Raw genomic sequence first — 20,000 nt, 5'->3', positions numbered from 1 at the left:
TTACATTTGTATCGTGCAAAGTCAGACCGGGTGCAGTAGAAAGTTCTAATAACTTTGCTCATTCATTTATATATATATTAAACATGCGTTGGGCTTAAATTGCACCCCTGGCGGACTCCTGGGTGAAGAAATGTGTTCTTTTATTGCCAATTCTAACAGCACATCTGTTTTTTGTGTACATGGATTTGATCAAGTCATATGTATTTCCTCCAACACCACTTTCTAGAATCTTGAAGAAGAGACCTTTGTGCCAAATTGAATCAAAAGCTTTTTCAAAATCGACAAAGCAGGAATATATTTTGTTTTTGTTCTGTTTCAAGTGAATGTCAATTAGGGTTTTAAGAGTGTATATATGGTCAGAGGTACGATCATTTGGTAAGAATCCAATTTGGCTTTTACTGTACTTAGAACACTGTCTCTCTGTCTCTGTCTGTCTGTCTCTCTCTCTGTCTGTGTGTCTCTCTCTCTGCTCTCTCTCTCTCTCTCTCTCTCTCTCTCTCTCTCTCTCTCTCTCTCTCTCTCTCTGGGTGAATGAATGAATGAATGAAAACTTTATTTAACAGATTGCAGAATGGGTACAATACAGTACGGCTCAATACATACAATTGTTAAGGGGATGCAGACCTGAGAAAGACGTTTGTCTTGTTTCCATCAGGGTCCCCCATTTTCAATTCATATAGACATTTATGTCATACACAACATACATGACATTTATGGCATAGGGACATATAGGTATTTAGTACTGATACATTTGTGACATAAACGGTATTCAAATATACAGTACTGTTACCCCTAGATCCTGACAGAGTATATACATATGATGGGGAGGGGACTGTACATTAGGAGGGGGTGGGTGGGTGGGAGAGAAATATACATACGGCGGGGAGGGAATATATACATGCGGTGGGGAGGAGACTGTCTATTAGGAGGTGGTGGGGTTTTGGGCATTTACGGTGGCCAGTTTCGAATTGCAGCCTCCCGTAGGTGCTCTTTAAGAGCGGTTTTGAATGTGGGCAGGGATTCACATTCCTTTACAGCTTTGGGTAGGGCGTTCCACATTGTTGTGGCATAATTGCGAAACGTGTTTAGTCCCTTGTTTGAGCCGAATCTGGGTTTAACATGATTTGTTGAGCTTCCTCTGGTGTAGTGGTTGTGGTATTCACTGACCTTTGGGAAGTATTTTGACATGTACATGGGCACCCCGGTCGTATATCACCATCTTGTCTAGCACAGTCTCTGGAGCGTAACAGTAAGAAGCATTTTGTATGAAAGTATTCTGTACTTCTGTATGACAACTATTAAAGAACTTGAACTTGAACTTGTATAGTGTATCTTGTAGACCAGGCCCATTGCAAGTTGCTGTACTCTGTCGTCTACTCTAAGCCATCCTAGGTTGTCAAAGTGGGCAGGGGTGAGGTGGGTTCTGGGGTTCAGGTCAAGTAGTAGAGTCTTCAGGGTATTCTTGTTTACCAGAGAGGAGATCCGGTACAAGAATCTAGTTCGTTGGTTGACTTTTTTTATTACATTGGATGCCATTTTGTCACAGGAAAGATTTGCCTCTAGGATGGAACCCAGGTAGGTAATATCTTCTTTCCTTGTGACAATATTGTCACTGCACTGTAACTGAGAAGCCGTCGGTCTTGCTGAGTTTGTTATTTGAACCGAAGAGAATGGACTCTGTTTTGCCCAGGTGTAATGATAGTTTGTTATCAGCGAGCCAGGTGCAGATTTTGCCTAGTTCCGAGCTGAGGGTTTTTTCAACATGTAACTTGTTCTTGTCAGAGACCAGCAGGGCTGAGTCGTCCGCAAACAGGAACAGTGTCTCTCTCTGTGTCTCTCTCTGTCTCTCTCTCTTTCTCTGTCTCTGTCTCTCTCTCTCTCTCTCTCTCTCTCTCTCTTTCTCTGTCTCTGTCTCTCTCTCTCTTTCTCTGTCTCTCTCTCTCTCTCTGTCTCTGTCTCTGTCTCTCTCTCTCTCTCTCTCTCTCTCTCTCTCTCTCTCTCTCTCTCTCTCTCTCTCTCTCTCTATATATATATATATATATATATATATATATAGCCTATATATATATTATTTTAGTCATCCTTAAAGGTTCGCTCAAATGCTGCATGCGATGGATTCGTGAGCTAGAGAGAGAGAGAGAGAGAGAGAGAGAGGGCATTTACATCGCTCGCCTGTTGATGGCACCCTCTCACTATATCCTCTCTAACATTCGGAGTCCCCGTAATAATACACACCGTGCACGCGCCCGCGCGCGCTTCAACCCAACCCCCCCGGATGGATGACTTCATCAGCATCATCATCATCATCAGCGCTCGGTCCTGCGCGCCGCCGCCTGGTGGGTTGTCCTCCTTTATGATCCCGGGATCTCCCGCTCCCGTCAGCAGACAGCAGCCAGCAACACGCAGGTGAAGAGCACATCGCCATCCTTATCACCACCGCACCGCAACAGAGAGAGAGACCACCGCACACAGACACAGACCCGCACCACCCCGCAAGCAACAACAACGCCACATCGGACGACGGGACTTCTTCTGATCATCACGGATTGATTGATTGATTGATTGATTGATTGATTGATTGGTTGAGTGATCGCGACTGCTATATATATATATATATATATCGAGGAAAAGGGATTCCTGCACAGGACAAACTCGCAGAAGTGCAAACTATACCACCACCGTCCACCACCACCAGCAGCAATAAGGATCTTCTTGTTGTGGGCTGTTGTCACCTTATAGCCGCCGCGCCGACTGTGATCTGTTCTCCTTTCCTTCCCTCCATCATCATCATCGCTTGTTATCGCTGAGCGGTCCGGTCCTCGTCCTGCCAGCCTGCCACCGTCATGTCCGAGGTGCTGCCGTACAGCGAGGGCAAGATGAGCGGCTACGGGGCGGACAGCGAGGTCAGCCAGATGACCTTTAGCTGCGGACTTCAGGACACCAACGCGTTCTTCTCGGGCTCGCAGACCAAGAGGCCCCCGAAGCTGGGCCAGATCGGCAGAGCCAAGCGAGGTGAGGAGGATGAAAAAACATGACATATATATATATATGTGATACCTTAAGTAATGTCTAGATTAGAAAGACCATGCATGTGTGTGTGTGCGTGTGCGTGTGTGTGCGTGCGTGTGTGTGTGTGCGTGCCACCCATTGCATGTCCCATGTCGTTGCATCATGCCGAATAAAGGCGTCTCTAAAGAGGTCCTGCGTTATTATTATAATGTATAATATGCGAGTTATGAAAACATGACATGTGTATGTGATATAACATAACTAATGTCTAGAAAGACAATGCATGTGTGTGTGTGTGCGTGTGTGTGAGTGTGTGCGTGTGTGCGTGTGTGTGTGTGTGTGTGCCGCCCATTGCATGTCCCATGTCGTTGCATCATATTGTCGAATAAAGGCGTCTCTAAAGAGGTCCTGCGTTATTATTATTATAATGTATATAATATGCCTCACAGAAATGCCATTAATAAGCAATCAGCAAAAATGTGCAATTTGTTGACCCCTTATAGAAATAACTGGTTTCATAATTTGCATTGGCAAGAAATATGGTGTTGTGATGCACGAGCCAATGTCTTCTAAGAGGACGCAGTGCCCTATAACACGTCCAATATGAAATATAATATCCCTATGTGCACGTAAACACTGCACCCGCTAAGACTGACCTTTTTTTGCGCCATCATAGGGAATGGCATTGTTCTTTTTGCATTGTTTTCACAAATTGCTTAAATACGTGAGAGTCAGAAATGTGCAAAGGGATATTATTTTTGCATCGTTGCATTGCACTACATCAATCATCGTCTCGCTTTGTCTCACTTTCTGCAGTATAGCATATAATATCGTTTAAAATATATCGTTAGAGTGCCATAATAAGGACTTACGACAAAAAGGGCTTTCTCTTAGGGCCATTTGAGACCTTTTCGGGCCGATTTTGGGATTCACCAACCGTCCCAATAAAACATAATTATATAATTAATATTATATTATAATATATTGTCTATATTCATGTCTTGCCCGAAAAGGTCTCAAATGGCCCTGAGAGAAAGCCCCTTTGTTGTGGTCAGTCAGTTGGAGAACGAGACCCTGTACATTGTGCCATTGAGAGTAAACACAATCGTCCGCCCTTCTCTCCCTCCACAGTTGTCATCGAGGACGACCGAATAGACGAGGTGCTGCAGGGCATGACGGACAAGTCGTCACCGGGCGTCTAAACGGGGGGAAACGGCGTCGGTGCTGCTGCCATATCGCAGACTTTTTATTTTGATCACCGATTTGATGATGAAGCACTTGTCGGCTGTGTGCATGTTCCAGGATTGTACGACGACGGAGGAGAAACGACGATGGCTGCACGACGCGCGGGAAGACAAGGACGGGGGATAAGGAGGAGGGAGGAATGAAGGGAAAGGGAGAGAAGATGTGAAGAAGGCAAACGGAGGAGGGAGGGAGAGAGAGAGAGAGGGGGAGGGAGAGGGAGAGAGAGAGAGAGAGAGAGAGAGACTCTGGAAAAAAGACCGAGATTTACCGTGGGGTTGCTGGCAATTCTCCAAACGAATCACGATTTTTAACCCCTACACTGCGCAGCGAGGTGTTGTCGAGATGGCGGACACCCGCTCCCGCGTTTCTCAACCTCTGCTGAAATTCTGATGGATGAACTTGTCATAACTTCACAGCCATCTTCTTCCAACAGCGCTGTATAAGCAAACAAAACACTGCAACTGGAGGCTGAACCTAATTTCAAGCCGTATTTCAATAGTTGTACAGTAGGCTATATAGGCTAACAAGCTCCGAGACCCCCCCCCCCCCCCCCTACACGCTTTGCATTGTTGATTCAATCAGACGTTGCATTCAAAAGGGAGCTGTCCTCTCAGCACTGGTCGGGCGAGAATGCATTCCGGTGGCTGCTATAAAGCTTTTTAATACAGACCAACCAAACGTTCAAGTCTTATATATAGAGAGAGGAGACCCATTGTATGTAAAACATATATATATATACGAGGAAGGTGCAATGTTAATATTTTCTTTATTACAGGCCCACTTGTTTTGGCCCCGCCCGTTACTAAAGAAAAATAATCAGTACACCAGTTCAATTGAATGATAGGCTATACATTTTTCTTCTTGCATTTGCCCCCAGTGGTTTAAAGGTTCAGGTTGGCGCCTTCATGTAGCTAATCGACGCCTGCACATATATATATATATATCTTTCTCACATTTTCAATACTCAAATATCGGAAGAGGCCAGCAGAGATGGGAAAATTATAGTAAATGTTTGAAATAATAGTCATGAAATCGATGGGAAAAAAGATGTTTTCTATTATTTGTTTATTTGAATTTCTTGCAATTATTCGTGTTTTTTCGTCTTCTAAAAATTAAATTTCTCCATCTATTTGCATGAACTTTTTCGCTCCAGGTGCCAACACAGGTGCCACCACTCTCTTACCCCTGGCACGCTTCTTTTTAACAAAAAAATTCATATTTGTATTTTTATATCTAAATATTTGTTATTTAAATGATATGCTAGTCTATCGTCTTACAATATTCATCAACACAAATATTTATACTTCAGAGAGGATATACAGATCGAGACGACATGTGACGGAGAATCTAAGCGATTCAGTTGACTGGTCTCACTCTTTATCAAAGGTTGGACGTTTTTTAAAGACTAACTGAATGTGATTGGGGTTTCTGCACACGTCAATGTTAAACTATTATTGAGAAATCGTATACTGTGACTTGAGCTTCGTTGATGAATTTGTTAGAAAATGGCGATTTTAGAGTATATTGCACTGTTTACGAGTATCCTCAAATAACATGTTGTTATTTGACCGATTTTGGACATTATATACAGTTGTTGTTTTTATTTTTTATTTTGTTTATTTTGTACCATTCTTTTAAAGAAACTGGATATGGTTTGTTGTGCATGATGAAACCTTAATATTTTCAATAATGAAACATCGTTTTATGAAGCAAAAAAGCGACAAAAATGTCATGACATTCTAAGAATGAGTCATTGTATATTATGATGCCATTTTCACTGTATTTGGTGAACTAATAAATGGTGAGAGAACATGTAAATGTGGTCCTTTTGGTATTTATTTTGGTCCTCAGACACAACCATTTAACCATTTAACCCTTTCACTACCACACTAACGAACGGTTAACCCTTTCACTGCGACAATACAGAATGTTAACCCTTTCACTGCCACACGACAAAGGGTTAGCCCTTTCACTACCGCACTACAGAAGGCTAACCCTTTCACTATCACACTGCAGACAGTTCTGTGGTGTGATAGTAAAGGGTTAACCTTTCTGTAGTGCGGTAGTGAAAGGGTTAACCCGGCCCACTCCGAGGCCTTCGTCCCGGTGGGACGACGCCGACATAAGAGCCGGTGAAAAGAATAGACAGAATACTGTATATATGGATGATGTGATTCAGTGCCACGCCGACATACTATATGATCCAAACCAACGCCGTCGAAACCATAACACAGGTGTATGAGAAAACAAAAGGTGAAGCGGTAGAAAGCAACCACCCCCCGCCCCTCCAATGGTACATTCCACCTTCACAGGCCTCCAATGAAGTCATACCTCCACCCACCGTGCACTGGGGCTGATCCTTTAACCCTTTCACTGCCGCGCCACCCAAACGGTTAACCCTTTCACTGCGACAATGCACAAGGTTAACCCTTTCACTGCCACACTACAGAAGGTTAACCCTTTACTATCACACTACAGACGGTTACCGTCTGTAGTGTGATAGTAAAGGGTTAGCCTTCAGTAGTGTGGTAGCGACGGGGTTAATCAAATAGTGAGCAAGGAGCAGGCAACAGCTCTGTGGCCTAGAGACACCAGTGAATCCATTAAACCAGGCACCCCCCTGGGGATCCATGTCTGGCCACCGCATCATCTATCAAAGTCTGGCCTCACACAGTCTCCTATAGTCGCCCCATAGTGCAGCTTTTATCCAAAGCGCTTTACAATTTGTTCCTCACATTTGACCCGTTCACTCACACATTCTCACACCGACGGCGGAGGCGACCATGCAAGGTGCCCACCTGCTCATCGGGAGCAGTTAGGGGGTTGAGTGAGTGTCTTGCTCAAGGACACTTCGACACACTGCCCGGGGAGGAGCCGCGGGAATCGAACCGGGAACCTCCAGATTGCCAGATGACTGCTCTACCTTCCCGAGCCACTGTCGCCCCCCCCCCCAAGTAAAGTCTTTACACCAAGTAGGTTAGGGTAAACATAGTCGTATACCAAAATGTACAGTAGGTTATGTAAACACTAAACATAGTCGTATACCAAAATGTACAGTAGGTTATGTAAACACTAAACATAGTCGTATACCAAAATGTACAGTAGGTTATGTAAACACTAAACATAGTCGTATACCAAAATGTACAGTAGGTTATGTAAACACTAAACATAGTCGTATACCAAAATGTACAGTAGGTTATGTAAACACTAAACATAGTCGTATACCAAAATGTACAGTAGGTTATGTAAACACTAAACATAGTCGTATACCAAAATGTACAGTAGGTTATGTAAACACTAAACATAGTCGTATACCAAAATGTACAGTAGGTTATGTAAACACTAAACATAGTCGTATACCAAAATGTACAGTAGGTTATGTAAACACTAAACATAGTCGTATACCAAAATGTACAGTAGGTTATGTAAACAGAGTCATTTAGGTGAACAGAATCTTTGCTGTCCACATTGAGCTCTGCTGTTGTCCCATAAAAACCTATTCTCACGAATCCCTTGACCCTTTTTCACGGTTAACTTGTTCACTGCGACAATACAGATAAGGTTAACCCTTTCACTGCCACACAACAGCAGGTTAACCCGTCTGTAGTGTGATAGTAAAGGTTCAACCTTCTGTAGTGTGGCAGTGAAAGGGTTCATATCTAACAGACATGCCAGCTGTTGTTGGTTTAGGTGACAGTCAGATATATATATATATATATATTTTGGCATTATGTTAAAGCTTATGATGGAAGGTTACCAATATAAACAAACCTTTTACAGCCACAAAACACAACTAGTGTTAGTCCTTGTATCAAGAGCTCAGTCGACCAGTGAGAGAATGAAGACGTGTCTCGGTTTCTATTTATAATCTTTGGTGGTCGGGCTCACATTTAATTTGTTCATGTTTGGAACACTGATTGGAATAAAGTACATTCTCCAACATTGTTAACCGACAGTGTGAGTTTATAAAAATGAGTAGGGCTGCCTTGCATTCATCCTTTCAGTTTTTTTCTTTGTTTGTTTGATCATTTCTTAACCCTTTCACTACCACACTACAGAAGGTTAACCCGTCTGTAGTGTGATAGTAAAGGGTTAACCTTCTGTAGTGTGGCAGTGAAAGGGTTAACCCTTTGTGCGGCAGTTACGGGTTAAACACTTGTTTCTTGAAAAAAGCACATCCCTGGTGAGCACTAGATTTAAGTAGGTATTTCTTACAGACAACTAGATGAAAGTGGGGTAACACAATCTTACAGATTTGTAAATTAAATCAACTTAATCGCTCATTCGACAAATAACTTCTTCAACTTGAAATGTGTCCAATGACATCAAACCCCCACTTCTAGCGCTCTCACAAGACTGATATTATAAGCAGAAATCAAATCCAATCAAATGTATTTGTAAGGCCCGACAACACACGTTAATGTCCCCATGTACACGTCTTCTTTAAACAAGCCAAGAAGAAACATCACAATAAATCAAGAACAAAACAAAAACACCATAAAGTCCAAGAAAATTTAAATAAATAAAATAAATAAATGCAACCCTCCCAGACATACCCCACGCGAAGGTAAGGAAAACCTCACTAATAGGAAGAAATGCTCCACAGGCAGTGTGGAGGAGAGAAACCTTAGAAGGGCCGTTCAAGGGGGGATCTCCCTTCTTAGATGTCGGTGATAGTAGTGTTGCAGACGGACAGTTGGTAATCATGCACTCATGTGTGTAGTGAAACACATCGTTGACTCTCCCAGGAGTCTCTCAGTTGTAGCTGTCCCTCCTCCTGTTGGATCCAGCATCAGCCCCGCAAGATCTGATTTGGATCCCCGCAAGATTTACCAAACAACTCCTCTGAGACGGGGGCAACACTGCGGGCAGTGCAACAAGTACATGAAATTAATCTGTAATCCAAATGTAAACAAATGGGTATAGCCCCGCCCCTTTTATCATTCTCACTTTGACTTGGGCGAGTGTGTTCTTTTAAACTGTATGCTGTAAGGCTGGTTACTATATGAATAACACAAATCCACTGTTTATAAAGTCACATGTTGTAAAAAAAAGAAAAAAAATATAAACTTTTTCTCCTCCTTTTTATGCCAATTCCCCCCTCCCCTTCCTGGTCGTTGCGCGCATTTGCCCCCCACTTGCCGGCTAGGATCTAGGGAGGGTTGATAGATACTATCACATGTCTCCTCCGATACATGCAGAGTCAGCCAGCCGCTTCTTTTCACCTGACAGCGAGGACTCTCACTGGGGGAGCGTAACGTGTGGGAGGCTCAGTCACACTACTTCCCCCAGTTCCCTTCCTCGCTGAGCAGGCACCCTGACCGACCTGTAGGAGTCACTGTTTACAACGACCAGGATACATACCCCACCGGCTTCCCACCCGCTAACACTGCCAATTGGTTAGTATTGACGACCGACCAAGCCGGAGGTACCGCTGACAGCTGGATTCGATACCAGTGTCCCCTCCGGTACACGAGGAGGCAGCCGTCGCATCTTTTCACCCGACAGCGCGATCTCTCAGTGGCGAGGAGTAACGCGTGGGAGGGGTTGCTTCCTGATTCTGCTGTACAGGCGCACCAACCGACCTGTAGGAGTCGCTGTCCACAACGTCCAATCCCCACCCACCTTCTTTCCCACCCCTAACACTGCCAATTGTGTTAGTATGAACGACCGGCCAAGCTGGTAGCAACGCCGGGAGCTGGGCTCGAACCCAGCATCTCCTGCGTTAGTGGCGAGCGCCTTGCCCACTGCCTGTATTAGGGGGTGGGAAAGCCGGTGGGTGGGGATTGGATGTTGTGGACAGCGACTCCTACAGAGGTTATTGACGTCTTCTTGCCAGCGCCTCTGGACTGATGTTTTTGTTGCTGTGTGTGCGTGCGTGTGCGCATACGTGTGCGTGTGTGTGTGTGCGTGCGTGCGTGTGCGTGGCTGTCTGGTCACATGGCCATCCTGTAAGGCTAGAACCACACAATGGAACCAGGTTGAGTGATTGTGTGAATGAGTATGCAAGTGCTTTTTTGTTACAGTAACAAATACAGTACTTAAGTAGTTTTTGGGAGCGTCTATACTAGATTTTTTATATTCATTGTGACTTTCACTTTTACTTCACTGCATTCAAAAATACAAAAAATATGGCGGCTGGGTGGCGTAGCGGAGATTGCGCTCGTCACCAATGCAAGAGACTCCGGTATCGAATCCCAGTCTCAGCATTGCCTTCGACTTGGGCGGGCCGTCGTACTGGCTCATTTGGCAGAGCCAGCGGGTGGAAAGTCGATGGGTGGGGATTGGACGTTGTGGACAGCGACTCCTACAGGTCGGTTGGGTGACGCCTGTACAGCAGAGACAGGAAGTATCGGGGGCAGCGTGAGCCTCCCACGCGTTACTCCTCGCCACTGAGAGTCCGCGCTGTCTGGTGAAAAGAAGCGACAGGCTGCCTCCTCGTGTACCGGAGGGGACACGTGATGCAAGGCTTCTATCCTCACTACAGCCGACCAGTGGGAGGCATAGTCTAGCAACGTTCAAGACGGGGGAGGGGAGAATTGGCAATACGAAATTGAGATGGGAGAAAAATAAAAAGATAAGTAGAAAAAGTAGATACAAAAATAAAAAATAAGCTAAAATTATACTTGTACTTCACCACATTTAATGGAGTAAAAACAAAAAGTATTAGGTTCCCGGTCGCGTGTTGCTTATTAACAGCGGAACAGGGCAAAAATGCTTCCGCTTTCGTCACCGCACGCCACTACGGTAATGCGCCTTTCTTTTCACGCCCGCTTAGACAAATGCATATGGCATTTCCGCGTACATTGCAACGAATCACTTGGAACCTCGGCTGTCTTTAACTATGAGTGAACACAACGCAACATTGTAACGTTAGCGAACCTCGGCTGTCTTTAACTATGAGTGAACACAACGCAACATTGTAACGTTAACGTGTACTTTACTATGGAATATAGTATATTATCGCAACGCGTCGTCAGACTAAACAGTGTTGTGAACACAACACATTGTAACGTTAACGTGTACTTCGCGACGCGTCGTCAGACTAAACAGTGTTGTGAACACAACACATTGTAACGTTAACGTGTACTTTACTATGGAATATCAGAAGAAACTACTCAACCTCGGCTGTCTTTAACTATGAATGAACACAACACTCTAACTCACCATGTTTAGATAATAAAGTACTCAACCTCTACTTGTCTACTGTCTGACTGAACACAACACTCTAACTAACTTACCATGTTTAGATAATAAAGTACTCAACCTCTACTGTATTTAACTATGAGTGAACACAACACTCTAACTTACCATCTTTAGATAATGAAGTACTCAACCTCTACTGTATTTAACTATGAGTGAACACAACACTCTTAACTTACCATCTTTAGATATTAAAGTACTCAACCTCTACAGTCTTTAACTATGAATGAACACAACACTCTAACTTACCATCTTTAGATATTAAAGTACTCAACCTCTACAGTCTTTAACTATGAGTGAACACAAGACTCTAACTTACCATCTTTAGATAATGAAGTACTCAACCTCTACTGTATTTAACTATGAGTGAACACAACACTCTAACTTACCATCTTTAGATAATGAAGTACGCAACCTCTACTGTATTTAACTATGAGTGAACACAGCACTCTAACTTACCATCTTTAGATAATGAAGTACTCAACCTCTACTGTCTTTAACTATGAATGAACACAACACTCTAACTTACCATCTTTAGATAATGAAGTACTCAACCTCTACTGTATTTAACTATGAGTGAACACAACACTCTAACTTACCATCTTTAGATATTAAAGTACTCAACCTCTACTGTATTTAACTATGAGTGAACACAACACTCTAACTTACCATCTTTAGATAATGAAGTACTCAACCTCTACTGTCTTTAACTATGAGTGAACACAACACTCTAACTTACCATCTTTAGATAATAAAGTACTCAACCTCTACTGTCTTTAACTATGAATGAACACAACACTCTAACTTACCATCTTTAGATAATGAAGTACTCAACCTCTACTGTATTTAACTATGAGTGAACACAACACTCTAACTTACCATCTTTAGATATTAAAGTACTCAACCTCTACTGTATTTAACTATGAGTGAACACAACACTCTAACTTACCATCTTTAGATAATGAAGTACTCAACCTCTACTGTCTTTAACTATGAGTGAACACAACACTCTAACTTACCATCTTTAGATATTAAAGTACTCAACCTCTACTGTCTTTAACTATGAATGAACACAACACTCTAACTTACCATCTTTAGATAATGAAGTACTCAACCTCTACTGTATTTAACTATGAGTGAACACAACACTCTAACTTACCATCTTTAGATATTAAAGTACTCAACCTCTACTGTATTTAACTATGAGTGAACACAACACTCTAACTTACCATCTTTAGATAATGAAGTACTCAACCTCTACTGTCTTTAACTATGAGTGAACACAACACTCTAACTTACCATCTTTAGATATTAAAGTACTCAACCTCTACTGTCTTTAACTATGAGTGAACACAACACTCTAACTTACCATCTTTAGATAATAAAGTACTCAACCTCTACTGTCTTTAACTATGAGTGAACACAACACTCTAACTTACCATCTTTAGATAATAAAGTACTCAACCTCTACTGTCTTTAACTATGAGTGAACACAACACTCTAACTTACCATCTTTAGATAATAAAGTACTCAACCTCTACTGTCTTTAACTATGAGTGAACACAACACTCTAACTTACCATCTTTAGATAATAAAGTACTCAACCTCTACTGTATTTAACTATGAGTGAACACAACACTCTAACTTACCATCTTTAGATAATAAAGTACTCAACCTCTACTGTCTTTAACTATGAGTGAACACAACACTCTAACTTACCATCTTTAGATAATAAAGTACTCAACCTCTACTGTCTTTAACTATGAGTGAACACAACACTCTAACTTACCATCTTTAGATAATGAAGTACTCAACCTCTACTGTATTTAACTATGAGTGAACACAACACTCTTAACTTACCATCTTTAGATAATAAAGTATAACCTCTACTGTCTTTAACTATGAAGGAATTACAACCTTTATTTAATGGTTAATATTTTGATAAAAGGTAATTTACTATATTTGTAGTAGTGCTCAATCAATCAATCAATCAATCAATCAATCAATCAATCAATCAATCAATCAATCAATCAATCATGTACCTCGGCGCAGCTGAATAACAGTAGGAGTGATCGCCTGCTGCGTCCATCACGTGTACATGGTGATTAACCAAAGCGTGATTAAATTGAACCAAAGCGTGTTAATATGTGTCGAACCAAGCGGGGATCTCATGCGCATGCGCGCACCTGGGCGAAGGAAAAGGGAAGGCGCATTACCGTAGTGGCGTGCGGTGACGAATGCGGAAGCATTTTTGCACTGTTCCGCTGTTAATAAGCAACACGCTTCCCGGTCAGAGTGGACAGAAAAAAATGCGTGCAAAAAAAAAAAAAACAATGACCAAGGTGCTTGGACTGTAACCTAAAATGTTTCCAAACAATAGCTCATAAGGGATAATTAACCACTTAAGCCCTAAGACCTTTTCAGGTGGTTCCAAGGTCAAGGTCAAAGTCAGAAGTAGGTGCCACATACCATTGGGAAACTAGGATCCTAAGGAATAATTTGAGATGGAACACTGTAGGTCAATATTGTATGTCTGTTAATATGCAATAAACATGTGTATAGTGTTTTTTATCATTTTTACCTTTTATCATTTTGCTCCCTTCCCCAATTTAGTCGTTATACCAATTCCCTTCCAGGCCGTTGCGCTGCCCCCCCCCCCGTCGGTCTGGGGAGGGTGTAGCGTCTAGACTATATACCACGTGCCTCCTCCGATACATGTGGAGTCGCCAGCTGCTTCTTTTCACCTGACGGCGAGGGGTTTCACTGGGAGAGCATGGATGTAAACGCTGGGGGATAAGATAAGATATTCCTTTATTGATCCCCTTGGTGGGGAAATTCAGGATCTCCCCCAGATCCCTTCCCGGCTGAACAGGCCCAACTGACTACAGTGGCTCAGGAGGTAGAGAGCAGTCGTCTGGTAATCCGGAGGGTCCCGGTTCGATTCCCACTCCTCCCCGGGCAGCGTGTCGAAGTGTCCCTGAGCAAGACACTTAACCCCCGAATTGCTCCCGATGAGCAGGTTGGCACATTGCATGGTCGCCTCCGCCGTCGGTGTGTGAGTGTGTGAGTGAATGGGTCAAATTGTAAAGCGCTTTGGATAAAAGCTGCTATATAAATGCAGCCATTTACCATTTACAGACACACACACACACACACACACACACACACACACACACACACACACACACACACACACACACACTCAAAAGTTCCTTTTCCATTGGTGAAGGTTAGCCCCGCCCCGATACTTTTCACTTTAGCGGGCCGCAGTTTCCCGCGTGATTTTTTTTCGCCGCAGTTTGCGAAGACGCTCTCTGATTGGCTAGCCCGCGTACAGCGAAGACCCTCTCTGATTGGTTTAGCTCCAAAGGGCTCTTCCGCCTTGTACATATATATTCTCTGCTTCGAAGTGGTTATGTGCTTTGCTTTGGCCCTCTGCTTTGGCCCTCTTTCGAAGTGGGTTATGCTTAGAGTTGATCTTTAGAGCAGGGCGATGGACAACCAGCCCTGATTCCAAACTCTAAGCATAACCCACTTCGGGAGAAAAAAAAACAGTTTTCCCCCTAGGAGGCTGATGTGACATGGAGGTCAAGTGTGTCATGGTGTGTGTGTGTGTGTGTGTGTGTGTGTGTGTGTGTGTGCATGTGTGTGCATGTGTACACGGTCGCAGCTATTGTAGTAGTATCATTCAACGGTCTAACTAGCATAATGCTTATTGCCTGTCCTATATTCTTAGCATTCATAGCAAATTAAGACTCAAAAACATAATTTCTAAAAAATAAATAAATAACAAAATAAGAATTATTCACATTTGTAACATTCAAAAATCTAATCAAATCAAATCAAACCTTTATTTAACCAGAAAATAAAAACCCATTGAGACCGAGGTCTCTTTTTAAAGGGTGATCTGGCCAAATGGTAAATAAAATGGTAAATGGCTGCTTTTTTATATAGCAGCTTTTATCCAAAGCGCTTTACAATTTGTTCCTCACATTTGACCCGTTCACTCACACATTCACACACCGACGGCGGAGGCAACCGTGCAAGGTGCCGACCTGCTCATCGGGAGCATGTAGGGGTTAAGTGTCTTTGCTCAAGGACACTTCGACACGCTGCTGGGGGAGGAGCGGGAATCGAACCGGGAACCTCTGGATAACGAGATGACTGCTCTACCTCCTGAGCCACTGTCGCTTGGCCAAGAAGGCAAGCACCAATTATGACAAAACATACATAACAACAAGACACAATACACATACAGTAGACTACCATACAACCGATATTTTAAATGAAAAGTCAAATTCAGTTAAAAAGCACAATAAAACAATAGCAATCAACCAACATTTAAAATTCAACATCAAAGCCGGAGCAGGAGGTGGAAAGGAGAGGCCCATTTGAGACGTGTCTGGAGGTCCTTCCAGGCCCGGTCCGCACGGGCGGTATTTTAAAGCGCATCCAGGTGCTGGATCTGAGGTTGAGCGAGTTTTGAATTCATTCAAGCTTGGAACTGATGTACCATGGTCCATGGAGGTTTTCCAAGAACAGCCTTATATATAAAAACACACCAGTGCTGCAACCTGTGTGTAACCAGTGAAGTCCAACCAATCAGTGAATAGAGTGATGCGTCCTATAAGGTGAGCTGGAGATAAATCTCAGAGCGGCGTGGTAAAGCGGATCGAGTTAGGGCAGTAGGACAAGCACATCTATAAACTATGTCGCCATAGTCTAGTGTTGTCACAAATCAAGGGCCATAACCACCTGTTTCCGGGAGGCGAGGGGGAAAAGCATGATTTAACCCTATATAGAAAAAAGCAACTGTGTATTTAAGTTTTTTGATTAAAGCATCAATATGATGTTTAAAATCTAGATTCTTGGGGTGGTCAGGTGGCGTAGCGGAGATTGCGTTCGTCACCAACGCCAGAGACGCTGGATTCGCCTGTTCGAATCACCAGCTTGGCTGGCCGTTCACACTAGGGGGGGGGGGGGGCAGTTGGCCTAGTTGGAGAAAATACCATTGCCTTTGTTTTGCTACCATTCAATAGCAGTTTTTGAGTCATAATGCGAGGATGCTGCAAGGAGGCAAAATCAGACTGTACATCTTTGAGAGCCATACAAACCATTTCTTTGAAAACCAAAAGCGAATGACTCATTCTTCTCGGATTCGCACTCGTTAAAAGATAAGACACCTTACTGAGTCTCCGCGCTGCAGTAAACAACAGCCATGTGACACTTCCTGCCGGTTAGAACGAAGATCCACCTCGACGTCACCTCGACATCTACAGGAGGCTGCCATTCGAAACTGGCCCCCGTAAATGTCCAAACCCCCGCCCCCCCCCTCCCACTGTACAGTCTCCTCCCCCTCGTATATATTTTCTGTTAGGATCTCTGTTTAACAGTACTGTATATTTGCATATCTTGTATGTCACAAATGTAACAGTACTGTGTACCTGCTGTATGTCATAAATGTCCTGATGAATTGAAAATGGGGGACCCTGATGTAAACAAGACGAACGTCTTTCTCTGGTCTGCATCCCCTTAACAATTGTGTGTATTGAGCCGTACTGTATTGTACCCATTCTGCAATCTGTTAATACAGTTTTCAATCAATCAATCAATCAATCAATCAATCAATCAATCAATCAATCGGCCAATCAATGGACTGGGATAGAAGAGTCACACTGAGGTCAACACTGTACTGTACAGCTTCTCAGACCAACGATAGATAGATAGACTAGATAGAAATCCTTTAATAATCCCGAGGGAAATTTGGCACACTACAGATCGCTCACATTGAACAAAATAAATATACAACTATCCAGCCAAGAATATACAGAAATATACAGTAAAATGTACAGTAATAATAAGTGTAAAAATGTAAAGTGTAAAGTGTCCAGGAAGAACACACACACACACACACACACACACATAAAGGGATGCTCAGAAATGTAATAATATAATAATATATATATATAATATAGTGTAGTATAAATTGTATGATTTAGTTATAGTATAATAAAATAAGAAAAGATTATTATTATTATATACAGTAGTATAATAGTATAGTATATAGAAGTATAATATAGAATAATACATTATATAATAGAACAGTGTACCATAAATATATAGATAAATGTGTGTGTGTATAAATGAATGAACCTCAGTAAATATGCAATTTAACTGATACAGAACATTTATTTATTTATGTTAATTTAATTGTGTTGGTGTTTTCATTTCTGCAAAATAAGTACATTTAGTTTGGTTTGGTAAACATTGCACTATGAACAGCCTATCAGTATGTGTGTATGGGGCAGGTACAATCAATTTCTTCTTCCTGTTCCTTTCGGCCATGGATTTTTGGGGATCATAATTAAGTGAACTATATTTTTTCATTTCATTCCAACCTTTATTTAAAATCGTAAGCTTCTGAGGTTTCCTTCATTTACAGAAACGACGATTGTACAAAATGTAAACAGAACATAATACAAGCAATATCCACCAGTCCCAGATGTAGTGGTGGATACGGGTTGGCCCAGCACTCTCCCACTCTCTCTTCTTTCTGGACAGGTCCTCAGTGGTGGAACGGAGCATCTCTTGTGCCGTCTTGTTGTAGGGGTGGCGGGACTTGAGTCTTCTCATAGGTGCTGTTGTTGTTGTTGTTGTTGTGGTGTTGTGTAGGGTGTGCCAGTCATGCTTCACTGCTTTCCTTGCTAGGGCGAGAGTGGCAGCCTCTCGTCGTAGGCCAGCTGGTGCGATTCCTGCAAGGACTGGCAGCAGGAAGACGGGTGTAGCCTTCAGGCATCCAGTGATGATCCGGAGGGCGTTGTTAGTAGCCGCATCAACGTTTTTAACGTGTGGGCTTCTGCTCCAGACTGGGGCACAGTACCCCGCTGCCGAGAAGAGCAGGGCTTGGGTGGATATCCGAAGGGTCTTGGCAGTGGCTCCCCAGGTTGTACCAGCGAGGCGTCGGCTCAGCGCGACCCTTGATGTTGTCTTTGCCCTGACAGAACAGGAAGTGGAAATGCGATCAGTAAAGCAAAGAACAATAAGTCACCAGGTAGCGACGGATTCCCTTCGGAATTTTACAAAACATTTAGACAGGAACTGAGGCCCATATTAGAGGCAGCATTTAGACACACAATGAAGAAAGGAACAATGCCACCCTCATGGAAAGAAGCCATAATTACTACGATTCCAAAGGAAGGGAAGGATAAGGAACTATGTAGTAGCTTCAGACCAGTGTCCATACTTAATGTAGATTACAAGATGTATACATCGATAATAGCCAAAAGATTTGAGACATTTATGCCAGATATTATAGACGAAGACCAGACCGGATTCATTAAAGGAAGAAAAACGCAGGATAACATAAGAAAGACAGTGCAGATAGTAGAGGAGATACAAAAAGGAGGAGGAAGTGCAGTACTAGTTAGTACTAGTTAGCCTGGATGCAGAAAAAGCATTCGACAGTGTAAGCTGGATATTCCTATATAAAGTATTAGAGGAATTTGGTTTAGACAAAAACGCGATGAAAACAATTAGGGCATTATATCAAGAACCAACGACAAGGATTAAAGTAAATGGTTGTTGTCTTTCGCCGACGCTCTTCGATATATTCATCGAACTACTGGCTCAACTAATTAGACAGACCGAGGACATCAAAGGGGTGGAGATAAGGGGAACAGAACATAAATTAGGACTGTTCGCAGATGTGATAGTATATATGAGACAACCAGACACAAGCTTCCCGACACTGATGGATTTACTGACAGAATATGGATATTACTCAGGGTATAGACTTAACGTAACGAAGACACAGACCATAACATTGAACTACACCCCAACGACAGAGATCAAAGATAAATACAAGATTAAATGGGATATGGACAGGATCAGATACCTAGGAGTGAATATTACAAGAGGGGTGGAGGGACTATATGATGCAAACTATACACAGATTAATCAGAAAATCAAAAGAGACTTAGAAAGATGGACAGTAATACCTCTAGACTTTAGCTCAAGGATCGAAATCATAAAGATGAATATATTACCAAGGTTACTATACCTATTTCAGGCTCTACCTATATTAATACCACAAAGCCAGTTCAGGGAATGGAATAAACAGATATCAAGATTCATATGGGGGGGGGGGGGAGGCCAAGGATCAGATATGTGACTCTACAATTACCAAAGGAGAAAGGAGGAATGGCAATACCCAGTTTAGAAGATTACTACTATGCAGCACAGCTGATAATAGTAGCATGTTGGTGCAACGAGAATTATGAAGCCAAATGGAAAGACATAGAAACAAAAAAGAGGGACTCAAAGTGCAGGCACTAATAGGAGACAGGGAGCTATACAGAAGAAAGGAACAACTAATAGACCCAATTACCAAATTCACTATAAATATATGGAACAAGATAGTAAAGAAATACAAGCTAGAAAAAGAAACCAAGATACTGAGATGGATAACGCACGACAACAAATGTAAACCAGGGATAGAAGATCATGGGTTCAAAAGATGGGAGAGGGGGGGCATAACAGCAATA

At 42.6% G+C, this 20,000-nt stretch overlaps 1 protein-coding gene across 1 annotated transcript; it reads left to right on the top strand.

Annotated features, from left to right (window-relative positions):
- Window positions 1-2,843: 2,843 nt before the first annotated feature.
- On the top strand, window positions 2,844-4,211 carry LOC311244348 (calcium/calmodulin-dependent protein kinase II inhibitor 2-like; the record flags this gene model as incomplete). The annotated part of the gene is made up of 2 exons (XM_084333812.1): window positions 2,844-3,012; window positions 4,141-4,211. 2 exons carry the CDS (start codon window positions 2,844-2,846, stop codon window positions 4,209-4,211), a joined length of 240 nt encoding a protein of 79 aa, XP_084189938.1.
- Window positions 4,212-20,000: the final 15,789 nt, after the last annotated feature.

This window comes from Notolepis coatsorum (assembly GCF_963971535.1).
Source record: "Notolepis coatsorum genome assembly, chromosome: 17".
NCBI classification, from domain to species: domain Eukaryota; kingdom Metazoa; phylum Chordata; class Actinopteri; order Aulopiformes; family Paralepididae; genus Notolepis; species Notolepis coatsorum.
Note: the sequence above shows the minus strand (reverse complement) of the source record. Positions and strands in the feature narration are given on the sequence as shown.